Here is a 15,168-nt window from a genome sequence, read left to right on the forward strand (position 1 = left end):
TAGGTTTGAGGTAATAGAGTGTGCAAAGTGATGGGAATCTGGCTATCTCAAAGGTAGGATTAACAAAATCAGCACCTAGATTCTAATTCATCTCCTCTGAACACTTTCATTCCTCTGGTAGTTTGTCTACAACAACCTTGTCTACTTGTTTTCCATGTCACATTTACTTTGTAATTTTTTTATTAAGCATATCTTATTGTGAATTCCACTCATTGTGATTCATCCATGCTTACTGAATCCTTTATTTTCTATTCTTTGTGTTTATTTTACCCCTTCTATCCATTTTGAAATGTATATTCATGAAGGACCAAATAAATATGTGTGCGTTCATTGCCAATTTTACTTTCCCCTCTTAATACCACTATAGCTTTGTTTGATTGGTTATTTTGTTGTCACCTCTTTACCCCAGCTCCTTGGAAAAGTAGAGGGAATGGAAAATATTGATTTGGTGTTACTTTTATCCCAAAAGACTGTCTCTGAAATCAAAGAGCTGGATGTATAAGGGGTATTTGTGTATTAGCCCAATCTTATTAGAAGCAGCTTCAGATTCATAAGGTATGTTTTTCTTATTTCTAGAAGAATTGAAAGTTGATGGCATGATAGAGAGCAAAGAAAACCAAGACAGACATTTATGGCAAGATGCATTTGTCAATAACAAAAAAGTGATTACAGAGAAAGAGAATGTATTAAGGAAAACATTTAATCTGTACATAGACTCTATTCCTTCCAGAAAAATATCCAGTAAATGTAATCTAGATGGAATCAGTTTAGAAAATATGTTGGAGTTAACCACTACTAATAAAACCTATTCAGGAAAGAAATCTGATGATGCCAATGGGTATGAGAAATTGCCTCCTGATACTAATCATGAGAAAACTCATACTAGAGAGAAGTTTAATGAATTTAATAAAAATGAGAGCATCTTCTCTCATAATGAGGATTTTATTCAGCGACAAAAGAGTCACACTGTGGAGCAACTGCCTGAATATAATGAATGCATTAAAACCTTCCACAATAATTCTCTCTTCACTACACATAAGGAAACTCACACAGGTGAGAAATTATGTGATTATAATGAATGTGAGACAACTATCAGGGGTCAGATAATTTACTCAAGGAAGAATCACTATAAATTTAATGAATGTGGGGAAAGCTGTGATAAGTCAGTCCTTTGGAAGAAACGTCCTAGAATCCACATGGGTGAAGAGTGTGAGAAATACCACGAGTGTGATGTATGTGGGAAAACCTTCCTCCGGAAGTCAAACCTCACAATACATCACAGAATACACACAGGAGAAAAACCCTATAAATGTAATGAATGTGGGAAATCCTTTTACCAGAAGTCAACCCTTACTGTACATCAAAGAACTCATACAGGAGAGAGACCCTATGAATGTGCTAAATGTGGGAAAAAATTCTACCAGAACTCAGCCCTCCATCAGCATCAAAGGACACACACAGGGGAGAAGCCTTACAAATGTAGCGAATGTGGAAAATCTTTCTCCCAAAAGTCAGACCTGACTGTGCATCAGAGTTCTCACACAGGAGAAAAACCTTATAAATGTAACAAATGTGACAAGTCCTTTAGTATAAAGTCAAAACTCACTGTACACCAGAGAATACACTCAGGGGAGAAGCCCTATGAATGTAGCAACTGTGGAAAAATGTATCATATGAAGTCAACCCTCATTAAACATCAAAGACTTCACACAGGGCAGAAGATATATGAATGCAGTGAATGTAGGAAGACCTTCTGTGGGAAGTCGGTTCTCCTTAAACATCAGAGAACTCATACAGGGGAGAAACCTTATGAATGTGTAGAATGTAGGAAAACCTTTTCTGAGAAGTCAACCCTCAGTAAACATCAGAGGATTCATACCGGGGAGAAACCCTTTGAATGTAACAAATGCGGGAAGTCATTCTGCCAAAAATCACAACTCATTGAACATCAGAGAATTCATACAGGAGAGAAGCCCTTTGAATGTAAAGAATGTAGGAGAACGTTTTGCCAGAGGGCATCCCTCAATGTACATCAGAGAACACACACAGGAGAGAGGCCTTATGAATGTAACGAATGTGGAAAATCTTTTTATGATAGTTCAACCCTCACTAAACATAAGAGGATTCATTCAGGGGAGAAACCCTATACATGTAATGAATGTGGGAAGACCTTCAGCCACAAAGCAACTCTCACCACACATCAGAGAATACACAGAAGAGGAACACCATAAAGATGGATGGTGAAACCGTGTTGGCCTGACAGAAAGTATATCCAAGGAAGTAACCCTGTGGTTGTAAGGAATGTGGGAAGTCCTACCAGAAGTCAGCCTCCAATTTACATCATAGAGCTCATGCAGGGGAGATACCTGGCAATGTTTTTACCAAACTGGGCGCAGAACAAGTCTTTACTTCTCTGCTGCTCTTGCATCCAGGTGAGATGGGTGCATGAGATCTGGCCAATGGGCTGTGAGGATAATGGTGTAATTAACTTCTGGTCTGACACATAACGGCCTCCGTGGCAATTCTTTGTATTCTCTGTTCTCTATGGAGTGGAGTAGAGTAGAATGCCTTCTGTTGAGAGGGCAGCACTCACTGTGTGTTGGTGAACTCACACGAGAGTAGAAATCTCTGTTAGCATCTTGATGTTTAGAAACCTAATCCACAAACAAAACTTACTGTAACTGGAGAAATCAGAGTTAAGAAATCCTGAGATTGCAACAAATTAGAAAAGCCTTTACAAAAAGGTATTATCTCATTGAACCTCAGGTAAACTAATAGACTAAAATTGTATAAGCACATGGTTTTCTGAAAGCTTTCAACTAAACATATCTTATTGTATTTCAGAGAATTATTACGGAGGGAAACTGAATTGAGAAAATACAGAAATTTTTTTCTTTAGAAAAAGTTTTTAAGTTGTAACATAGGAAATACAGAGGCCAGGTATATATTTTTCACAGTTAGCCCAACTCTGAATTTAAGAAAGCTGCTGTGAACAGTAAGCTCATTGTACTTACCACCATAAAATGTGTTCATTAAGAAAACAACCCCATCTCCAAATATCCTGAAATGTTTACTTGGGGAACCTAAGGAGGTTTGAGTGTGCCAAACCCAATGTAGATGTAACCTGGGAACTCTGGGTATAGTAACATGCCATCTATCGTTCTTTGCCTTTACTTCCTAGTATTGGCAATCATGATATGGTGCAAGTGTTGGCAAACATTTTCTGTAAAGTCCGTATAGTAAATACTTTCACCTTACAGGCTACATGTGCCTTCTGTCACTTTTTTTTTTTTTTCAACCTGTTAAAAATGTAAAAAATCATTCTTAGCTCATGGGCCGTTGAAAAACAGACTTGGCCGGTTTTAGCTTGTGGACCATAGTTTGCAGACACCTGATATAGCAGTTAAAAGCATGGACTCTGGAACTATACTTTGTAGGCTCAGGTCCCATTTCTGCACATTAGCTATGTGGTCTGGGACAAATCCCTTAACATTTGTCCCTCAGTTTCCTTTTTTGCAAAATGATGATACTGACATTACACTACATGGAGTTCTAGTTAGGACTAGGTAAGTTAATAAAGTACTAAACTACTGTATAGAATTTTACAAGTGTTAGCTGTTAATATGACTAGCAACAGATTTGTTGGGGCTTTTACAGGCTTTTGATTACCTACTCAGCAGCTGGCCCTCACTCCATGCCAGTAGACCAGTTATTTTTGTTTCATTGTCCACTTCCCCTCTGTATGATTTAGGAAATGAATGATGATTGATCTAACCTAATTTTTTCAGAGCTTATTAAGGCATAATTGACAAATAAAATTGTAAAATATTTAAAATGTGTAATTTAAGTATACATTGTAGAAGGATTCCCCTGTCAAGTTAATTAACACAACTGTCACCTCACATGTATACCAGCCCCCCCCCCTGCCTTTTTGGTGAGAACATTTATGTTCCACTCAGCAAATTTCAGTTACATAATACAGTGTTATTAACTCATTAGATCATCATGGCCTAACCTAATTTTGAAAAATGTATCCTGATTAATGATTCATCTGAAATAAGCATCTGACCCAGCTCTGGCCAGTGAAAAACTCTGAAGAATGTTCGTTGAAATATGGGAAAACAGGATTCTCCAGTGGTTAACAAACATTTGATTAAAAAAAAAAAAAACCCTTTGATTTTGCTGGATATTTTTGTGTCTGGATGTGATATCTGATTGTACTTTTTGATCCTGAGGTAGTATCTGAGGATGGCAGAACGCAAAGCTGGAAAGAGGTTGGGTCGACAGTGTCTTTTGAGCAGGTGAATCAATCACCCTTCTTTATATGAGATATATTTTTTCCTAATTATACTAGTTGAGTTGGGATTTTGTTTCTTAGAGCCGAAGATGGTTTAACCAACTTACAGGCATACCTTTTTAAAGAGGTATTAGTTCAAAAATACTAACAGTCATCAGCCTCAGGACATGTTCTCATGAGAAACTGATTCAGGTAGCCGTTTTTCAACCCTGGAAATCTCCATATAGGGAGCCTAACCATTAGAAATAAAGCTATTTGTCATTCCATCATATGAAACAAGTGTCTAATTCATTGAGCTTTCATTGCATCTATACGAGAAAAGCACTTAGAAAATCATTATCTCATGTATGCCTTATATTTAAAATACGTGAAGTAAACATTAAGTTAAATTTAATTGTCCATTGATATGTTTCTGTGTTATTGCTTGATTAGGTAAGGTGTGAGATAAGGATCTAATGTTTTCCCAAGTGAATAATCAGTTCTCGACACCCTGTGATTTAAGTTTGAAGCACCATCTTTATCAGGTGCGCAATTATCATTTGTAGGGAGTATTTTTGCTCAGGACCCCATCCCTTTATTTTCTTTAGTAACCAGCTTGCCCTCGTGACATAGGAGCTAGTAGATCTCCTGAAGATTCTGCATCCTCTTGGCTTCACATTTACTCCTGGGAAGGACATTTGATCCAAATGGGCCAATAAGAGCCCTACCTAGGATTTTTGTAAAAGGGGAACATCAGGTTCTGTGGTTAATGAGCTGGGACTTCTAGCAGCCATGAGAAAGAGCGTGAAGAAAAATAGTTAACATGTAGAAACATTTAAGAGAGACAGATAGAATCTTGATGTTGCACAAGACTAGTCTGGGTTTGACTCCCTTGTTCTACATATTCCAAAGATACACACTGTCATTTTCTTCTGGTTTCATTATTAAGCCAACAAATGTTAACATCTTCTAGACCGTTATCAGTTTCTGATTTCTGTTTCACTAAATTCTTTGTTTATGCTCATGCCAAAGGTAATGTTTTAACTAGTGTGGCTTTTTAGTGCTTTTTATTATAGAGCAAGTCCTTTCACCCATAATTATACAATTAATCTTCAGCAAAGGGGGAAAGAATGTGCAATGGGAAAAAGACAGTCTTTGTTGAAACAAGAGTTAATAAGGTAAAATTTTACATAAAATCAAATTCACCATTTTAAAAGTGCTTGAGTTTTGACAAATATATTGCAGTTGTGTAACTACTGCCATGCTCAAGACAGATCTGGCAGCCAGTAGCTGTTTCTGTCCCTACAGTTTTACCTTTTCTAAAAGGTGATGTAAATGGAACCATGGGTTATGTAATCTTTTATGTCTATATAATGCTTTTGAGATTCATCCATGTTATTGCATGCATCAGTAGTTTGTTACTTTTTATTGCTGAGGAATAGTCCATTGTATGGATGTGCCACAACCTGTTTATCCGTTCACCTGTTGAAGGTCATTTGACTTATTTTCCACTTGTTATGAATAAGCCTCTTATGAACATTTCCACAGAAGTCTTTTTGTGGACAAATTTTCATTTATCTTGTATAAATACCTATGAGTAGTGGCATTGGATCATAGAGATAAATGTATGTTCAGTATTTGCTTATTATTTCATTCCCATTTCTCTCAGATTAGAAAAAAAAGGTTATGGAAACACTGTGTACTGGTTAAGATTAATTAAAAAGATCACACATGAATACATCTTAGTAAAAATTTTGAACCTTAAGATCAGAAGTCTTCCAAGCTTCCAAACAAAAGCGATCACTTAGAAGGAATAATGAATCACGATGGTGTTTGATTTTCAGTAGGAATACTACAACATTTAAAGATATTTGACAGAAATGGACTATATGTGAGTGACTCAGTATCTGTTCAGAAGTGCCTGTGGGAAGGGGAAAAAGACTTGGAAAGTGTACTTTAAAAATGTAAATTTCGGAGGGAATTTCTGAGTAAACATCTTATAGAGCCCAATTAAGTTGTATCAAAAACATTAATTTGGGGGAAATTGCAAGAGAAATCTAGTAAAAATTATAAATGTCAAAAGATGATACTAATGTTTTCATTATATTCGTAATATAAGTGTTAAGTGATTTATGAAATAGGATTTACTCTAAGGAATATGTATTAGGATTTTTGTTGCTTGAGGCTCCTTTGAACAGAATAAGAGCTTAGTTTATAGATAGGGGAAATTGGAATAAATACTGTGGTGTTGCATTGTTGCCAACATGAATTTATGGTTTCTGATATTAATAGATAAAAGTAAATATACAAAAGTGCACATACAGAAGTGCACACACACATTTCTTAGCTCTGTCCACTAGAGATGGCACAGTAGCAGCAAAAAAACAGTAAAAAGAGACATAGCTAGTTCCTACATTTTGGTTTCTAAATACCGTCCTTCACTAAAAGGAACCAGAGTTCTTAGAGAAATAGCTGATTCCAGGAGTGGGTCAGGGAAATTACATGATGAGCCTGGAACGTTTTTTGTGTGAGAAATGCTAAAAAATAATGTGACCACGTCAAAAGGACATGGCTTAAAAACAAAGGGACTTCCACTGGCAGATTCTGGGACAATAAGAATTGAAATAATTGTACAACATTGAGCAAAATAGGAATCCAGGAGTCTATACCAATATAAATGGATAAATGGGGAAAAGAACATGTTTTTCCTTACAGAACAATATCAATAAATGTAAAGGAAATAATAGAACTGATAAATTACCATTTGGTTATCACAGTAATGATTACTTTGGGCAAATATCAGTGGATACTAAAACTGGCAGATGAAAATGGATGAAGAATCGTATGGTCTCAAAGTATCTCCCTACAAAATATTTCATTATAAAGGGTGAAAAAAATACCTCAGAGGATAACATGACAGACACCTTCTTAATCAAGTAATCAAAGTTAAGCCTATCAGTAATGGTTTAATCAACATCATGGACGACTGTAAGCAACATGTCCACCCGAGTGGATGCAATGAGAAAACTCAACATTTCAATGACAATTCAGCCAATGGATAATCTGGGTGTAATTACGAGAAAATACCAGGCAAAGCAAAATTGAAGTACATTCTACAAAGTAGATTATAATCCTCAAAATTCCAAGGTAAACGAAGTCCAGGAAATGGAACTCTTTCAAATTGAGGGAGACTAGAAAGATCGGACACTTGAGTAAACCACATGACCCTTGAAGGATCCTTCTTAAAAGGGCATTATTAGAGCAATTGGTGAAACTTGAATTTGGTCTTTAAGATATATACATAAGTTTTTATACTGTACTTTCCTGAAGATTAAGTTTTTTCATAATTCCAAGTAAGAAAAAATACAAGGGAGCAAACATTAACATCATGGCAACCTACGACATTCCTTTTTACCATCCCCCTTTCAACACCTAAAATTCAGCATCTAGCCATGACCAAAAGTACCTTTTTGGGAGCTGTGAGATCCAGCACAATCCTCTAAGGGACCCAGGAGGAGTCTTCTCCACCTGTGTATCATGTAATAAGCAGGCAGATCCCCATATGGTCTGACAGGAACCTGTGAAATGATTCTAACACCTCCTGGCTGCAGTCCAGGAACACCTGGAAAACACTGAGTTGGGCAGACACTGACTGATGAGAGAGCCTTTGTAAAGCCTGAGTCTCTAGAGGAGAAATCCCAGTACTCCCTTGCTCCAAAACAAAACAAATGAATTTTGGACATATTTGTAAGAGGAACTTGCCTGCCTCATCCCTTTCCTCAAGGCAGCACAGCTTAGAGAAAGAGGAGGCTGGGGAACCCTCCCACGGGATAAAAGGGAGAGGAGCAAGTGAGTGCCCGGCTTCCCCAGCTGTGTGGGCTGCTGCTAAAGAAACCCATCTCTCCGGCATCACCAAGAGTATTAAAGTAGAACTCCAGTGTGGGAAGGGAGGAGATCTGGAAAGATGCAGATAAGAAAATCAAAGGGCATTAAAGGGATGCAGTTCCTACTGACAGTGTTCTAGACTTCAGCGGGAAGCCCACTCGTGAATCGTTGGGAAAACGTCACCTGAGATTCCCCCAGCTGATACATGGGCACCACGAATGCCCCAAGTGCCAAACCCACACCTTCCCCCACTTTGTAGCCAGCTTCTTGGGTGGACTTCCGAGGGCAGTAGCAAGAGCAAGACTGGGTGAGTGGAGTATGTGCAGAAAGCAAGCCAGTTTCTGCAGGTACGGGAGAAACCACAAACTTAAGCTATTTTGCCACATTTGGGAAAACAAAACAGGTCATCTTCAGCTGACTTGTAAGTTTTAAGAGCAAAAGGAGATATACACACTTAAGAATTCTGCCACAAGAGGGAGCAAGATATGTGGAGCAGGTGTGCTCATATAAGAGCAGGGAAAGCCCCATAATATAAACAGGACCAACAAAAAATATAACCCATCTAAAGGCAGCTAGTAAGGATTGGAGATGACTGCTACTTCAAATGCAAACACGGCAATGCAAACCCCCAAGGAATATGAAGAATCAAGGAAATGACATCACCAAAAGATCATCCTAATCCTCCAATACTAAACCCAAAGACATGGAGATCTGCAATCTACTAGATAATGAATTCAAAATAGCTGTTTTGAGGAAACTTGTGGAACTAGAAAAAAAACCACGAAGACAATTCAACAAAATCAAGAATCAATACATGAGCAAAATGAGAAATTTAACAAAAGTCACAAGAAGGACCAAACAAATTCTGGAGCAGCAGAATTCAGTGAATGAAACAAAGAAAGCAATTGAGAGCATCAATAGCAGAATAGGTCAGGCAGAAGCTAGAGGATGGGCACTTTGAAATAACCCAGTCAGAGGAGAACAAAGAAAAGAGGATGAAAAAGAGCAAAGAAAACCTATGTGACCTGTGGGAAACCATCAAATGAACCAATAACAGAATTGGAATTTCAGAATAAGACAGGGAGAAGGGGACAAAAAGCTTATTTAAAGAGAATAATGGCTGAGAACTTCCCAAACTTGGGGTGAGACTTGGATATCCAGGTTCATAAAGCTAATACATTAATCCATTATTTCAATTCCAAATGATCTTCTCCAAGACACATTAAACTTCAAAATTCAAAATTAAACATTAAAATTCAAAGAGAGAGAGACCCTACAAGCAGCTTGAGAAAAAAAGATTAGGCTATCAGCAGATACATTCAAAGTGCTGAAAGAACGGTTTCCAGCTAAGAATATTGTTGGGCAAAGATACCCTTCAAAAATGAAGGAGAAGCAAAGAATTTCCCAGACAAAAGCTGAAGGAGTTCATCACTATTGGACTCACTTTAAGAAATGGTGAAAGGAGTTCTTCAAACTAAAATGAAAAGACACTAAGCAACGTGAAAACGTGAGCATATACAACACACTTATAAGGGTAAATATATAGTGAGATTCAGAAAACTCTAACTCTGTAATATGATGTTGTTTTACTGCTTAAGAATAAGGTTAGAGGAAAAGAGTATTAAAATAACTATAGCTACTGTAATTTGTTAATGAGTACACAACATATAAAGGTAAATTGTGACATTAAAAACAAAAGAGAATAAAGTAATTTTTGTATGCAATTGAAGTTAGGTTGCTATCGGTGTAAATGGACTATTATATCTATAAGATGTTTTATGTAAGCTGTATGGTAAGCACAAAGCAGAAACCTAGAGTAGATTCACAGAAGATAAAGAGAAGGGAATCAGCATACCACCACAGAAGATCATCAGTGCACAAAGGCAGGGAGCAAGAGAGGGAAAAAAAGAAACAGTAGGAACCTATGAAAAAATACAGCTATCACCATGTTATATGTAAGAGACTGAATGCTCATGTTAATCATTTAACCAGAGTTATACAATAATGCAGAAAAGAAACAGCATCCACATTGTATCACTGTATTCACAGAAACATGATCATCTATACAGAAAATCCAATAGAGTCAACAACAACAAAATACAGAATAAGTGAGTTTCACAAGATCGCAGGATACAAGATCAATGTACAAAAATACAATTTTTCCATATCCTTGCCAACATCTATGTCCTATTTTTTAAATTATAGTCATCCTACTAGTGTAAAGTGGTATCACATTGTGGTTTTCATTTGCATTTCCCTAATGACTAATGATGCTGAGCATCTTTTCTATGTAGTACCAATGAATAACTAAAAACTGAATATAAAAATACATTACCATTAACAATAGCATTAAAATATAGGAAATACTTAGGAATAAATCTGAGAAAAGATAAATAAGACTTGTACACTGTAAAGTTGAAAATATTGATGAGAAAAACAAAAGACCTAAAAAAATGTAGATATAATATACACTGTTGATAGGTTATGAGTCATTGTTGTTAAGATGTCAATTCTACCCAAATTGATATGTAGGTCAAATGCAATCTGAGTTAATATCCGAGCAGGCTTGGTTTTTTTTTTTTACAGGCACATAATATTTATTATATGCATTTTATATATATTATTTTTTGGTAGCTGTATGTTTGCTATGTGGTACAATCTTAAAAATTTGCTGATTCATAGTTTGTAAAATGAAAACTTACAAAATTCATCAAAACTCAGAAGCTGATTATAAAAAATGTTTTGGGGTGCCTGGGTGGCTCAGTGGGTTGAGTGTCTGACTCTTGATTTCAACTCCTGTCATGATCTCAGGGTCCCAAGATCGAGCCCCACATTGGGCTCCACACAGAACATGGAACCTGCTTAAGATTCTCTCTCTCCCTCTCCCTTTGCCCTTTCCCAACCCCCTCCCCCACTCACATGCCCTCAGGTACACTCTCTCTCTAAAATGAATAAATAAAAGTTTTTTGGATGACTAGGAAAAATACTGTCTTAATCATGCTTTACACAAACAAAATCTTCAGTTACACCATAAAATTAAGCATATCTGAAAAAATGAAACAGGGATAACTAGTCCAGATTTCTGCATTTTGGTTCAACTATTTTTATACTATTAGTAGTGCAAATGAAATTTTAGTACAAATAGTTTTAAACAAGGTAGTTTTGTTTGGAATTATGGTAAACCAAGACACATATCTGGGGGAATCACCTTGGTTTGTAACTTAAATGATAAAATATTCCTTTTTTGGTCTATTTTAGAATATTCAAAGAGTTCCAAAATAGACAGGTTCCTTTAGCACATTAACAAAAGGATCTAAAGATCGACAAAAACTGAAATAAATAATAGGCTGTTAGCAAAATGGATAATCCTTGATAAATAAACTTGTAAATACAGTAAAGTGGACAAAGTATCACATAGTGATAGGATGCCAAAATTAGGTTTTGTTTCCCTTGGGGATTTTTTTAGGAGTTCATTTGGAGTACTAAACCCTACTGTTACATTTTAACACAGTTAATGGTCCTTGGTTTATGAAGACAATTAGTGATGATGAAGGTGATTTAACATCTTTATCGGATGACTTAGCTGAGCTATCTATATTACGTAAAAGAAGGAAAGAGGTAGTTACACAGCAGCAGGTCAGTGAGATCCCTGTGTAGGGTTGTATAATGCAGAAAAACTTCGATGCAATCTTGGCCACTGTTGTGATAGGCTAAATATGTAAAAAGACTTACAAAAACTAGAATCTTATTCAAACATTTTCTGCAACTGATGCTAAAATATTTTAAGTCAAATTTTTAAGCAAAATAAGTTTATTTTTTATTTTTTATTTTTTTAAGCAAAATAAGTTAAAAAGGAAATCTGTGGCATTCCTCTGATAAACAGAAGATCACCAAGAGATGAAAAAAAGCTGCTCTTATAGCTCACTTCCCCTCAACAAGAGCACCACATTCCTAACCCTAAGGCAGAACACAGTCCAAAATACGAGTCTTTGTAAGATCAGACTCCACATTGGCTTAAGACACCTAAAGACACCTAAAAATCAGACATATGCAGCACAGGCCACAAATACTGGAATCTTTCTTTGTCCCACAAAATACAGTAATTACAGTTAAATGAATGAGCCAGACATTAAGATGTGACCTCCACTGATTTATGCCTGCCCCGAATACTCTTCACCAGGCAGATCTCATGTAGTTTCACAGCGGTGACCACTTGATGGCCATGATGCAGACCCTCTTTCTGTCCAAGCAAATCTGTTGTTATGATGCAAGTTTTTGTTGAGTCACACAAATACTTTGGCAAGGGTATCAGCCCCTACACTGGTAATACATGCTTTTGATGGATGGCAAACAACATATGTTGATTTATCTAATTTCTTCCTATGTACTGTCTAAATTCCAATTTAATCTCTTTCTATGTACTGTCTAAATTCAAATAGACTCTCTTAGGGTATACTGCTAGACTTGTAACAGCATCTAAATGAACTACCATAGAATGGATCATTTTACCCATTTTATTGCAAAAATTTGATGTGTCTATCTTCATTAGCAGTTTTTTATAACAGGAAGTGTGGGATGATTTACTACTCTGTTAATGTGTTTATTGGATTGTAAACCAGCATCTATCTGTGATGAAATCATCACCGATGACTGATATTTCTAAACCATAAATTAACTGTACTTTCAGTGTTGAAAGAGATCACCTTATGAACTGGACCCCAGCTATTGAGTGAACTGATGTAGGTGTTACACACTGCTTGTCTCTAAGTGAAAATACGTGCTAGTTTTTCCCAGATTCCATAACCTAACAGTGCCATCTGCTGAACAAGACAGTAACTGATTTTTTTTTTTTTTTTTTTTTTTTTTTAATTCCAAGACCAGAAACAGCATCTGTATAAGCAACTGAAGTGCCAGCTAGAACATTTGGTTCACATGTAGCATAAGGATCCACACTGGGGCTAGGCCTGTTCTACCACTGGATGGTTGCATCCGGATTACCACTACAACACTGTTCTCCACTAGGACTAATAGCAAATGACAGAGCACGGCCAGTGTAGGCCCTACATGTGTAGGTAGGCTTTACCTCTAAAGAGACACTCTTTTGAGCAGGAGCTGTTTCTTTCCAAGTTCCAAAGTTTCAGAGCGGTCCTCAGCGCAGTAACCAGGGCAAGTTTTACAGGCTGAAAAGCGAATGCCTATACTCCATCAAAATGCCTATGTAGTGTATACTTGGGGTTCCATGTCTTTTGAAAGACATCCCTTTTGACAGCCAAACAAGCCATAACTCTAGTCCGCGTGTTTTATTACTGTCAAGTCTGCAAGGTTTCCAGGCCCATTACACTTCACAAAATATCATCAGAACCCACAGAAAATGACTAGCCTCCTCCTAACAGAAACATTATTGGTTCAGCCCATTCTGTGCCATCCCTGCACCTCATGCTTCTTCAGCTCCTTCATCATCTTCAGTCCCACAAAAATCGAATTCTCTCCATTCTTTCTCAGTATCGGGATCATTAGGTCAGCAGCTAAACCTTCATTACCTAGTTTGTGTTTATTCATCCAAGGTTTGTCTTTTCTTTCTAAGATACTGAACTTCAGTCATGACGTTATCCTCTTCTTCATCACTATCATCAGCATTTTCTCAGAAACTGAATGTCTCAAGAACACCAGCAGAGGACCTTTTGATTTGTCCTCTTTGCTTAGGAGACTCCCCTCCATTCAGGATCTGTTTTAAATTCTTTGTTTCCAATGATTCATTTGGTTCTGGGTTAGACAGTCCAAGTAATGGCCTGAGCTGCTGACGCTGTACATCTAATGTATCTGTGTAACCTGCTTCCTAAAGATGTTGTCTTAATAGCCGTCTGCCTTGTTCCACTCTCACCGGCTCTTCTGAGGTCCTGTGGGAGCTTCTGTATCTTTGGTTTCTTCTGATTCAAAGGGTGGCATTTTGAAATCATCATGGTTCAGTTTTGTGCCGTATAATTTGTGATATTTTACCCTTTCTTGTTTTGGTGCATATGCTAACACCATTATTCTCACAAAGTGCTTCAAGTTTTCTTGATCTTTTCCTTTTCTTTGCAAAACTGCTATCGGGGTTTGCAGTTTGGCCCATTCCACCTGCTCGTGTACCCAGTCTATCTCCAGTGCTAGATAGAGTGGAGCATCCCCAGATGGCTACTGTTGTCTCTGGGCCAGCTTGGGCCTGCCGCAGGACCCGCTCCTCGAGCCACCCCTTCTGAGAAAGGCTCATGTTTCTCCTAGGTCTCAGGTCCCTTCTGCTACCAGGGCACAGGGTGAGATGCCTACAGCTAGGGGGAGGGTCATCGCTATACCCTGCTGTAAACCAGAGCACGGAGCTGCTGGCAGCCACCTTTAGAGGCCCTTGTCCATCTGCTTCAGTGGCTTTCATGAAAAAAACAGACATTGAGGAGTCGGTTGTAAAACTCACATGGAAATGTAAAGGACCTAGAATAATGAAACAACTTAGAAAAATAAGAGCAAAGTCGGAGGGTTAAGATTTCCTGGTTTCAAGTTTTATAAAGCTACCTCAATCAAGACAGGGTGGTATTGACATAAATATTGACAAATATATTACTTGGACAGAAAATAGAGTCCAGAAATAGACCAGCATATATATGGAGAACTGTTTATGAGCAAAATGCAAAGGCAATTCAGTAGAGAAAGGGTAGGATATTCCATAAATGGCATTGGAACATTTACATATTCTTATGCAAAAAAACCTTTGATCTACACCTTCTACAATATATAAAAATGAAGTAAAAATGGATATAGACCTAGATGTTAAGCCTAAAAGTATAAAACTTATAGAAGAAAACAAAGGAAAAAAATCTTTGTGATCTTGGGTTGGCCAAAGATCCCAAAATCTTGTGGTTATTCCAAGTTTTTGGTTGGTTTGTTAAGTGGTAATAGATAAACAGAACAATGAGTTTAAAATCTCAGGGCTGTAGGACGCCTGGGTGGCTCAGTCGGTTAAGTGTCTGCCTTCA

At 37.3% G+C, this 15,168-nt stretch overlaps 1 protein-coding gene and 1 pseudogene across 10 annotated transcripts in view; one reads left to right on the forward strand and one right to left on the reverse strand.

The window, feature by feature from the left end:
* The window catches only part of LOC113243133 (zinc finger protein 883-like), a 49,775-nt gene extending 34,842 nt beyond the window's left edge, over window positions 1-14,933 (forward strand). For 7 of the 10 annotated variants that reach the window (XM_057308317.1, XM_057308315.1, XM_057308319.1 and 4 more), the window contains one exon: window positions 577-14,933. In XM_057308317.1, coding sequence (XP_057164300.1) covers window positions 577-2,231 — 1,655 coding nt within the window. In that variant the 3' untranslated portion in view covers window positions 2,232-14,933. The remainder of the gene's footprint in view (window positions 1-576) is intronic. The other 3 variants (XM_057308318.1, XM_057308320.1, XM_048218918.2) reach the window with 1 other exon arrangement.
* LOC113243141 (striatin-3-like) lies at window positions 13,537-14,773 on the reverse strand (annotated as a pseudogene).
* Window positions 14,934-15,168: the final 235 nt, after the last annotated feature.

This window comes from Ursus arctos, unplaced genomic scaffold (genome assembly GCF_023065955.2).
Source record: "Ursus arctos isolate Adak ecotype North America unplaced genomic scaffold, UrsArc2.0 scaffold_7, whole genome shotgun sequence".
Lineage (NCBI taxonomy): Eukaryota > Metazoa > Chordata > Mammalia > Carnivora > Ursidae > Ursus > Ursus arctos.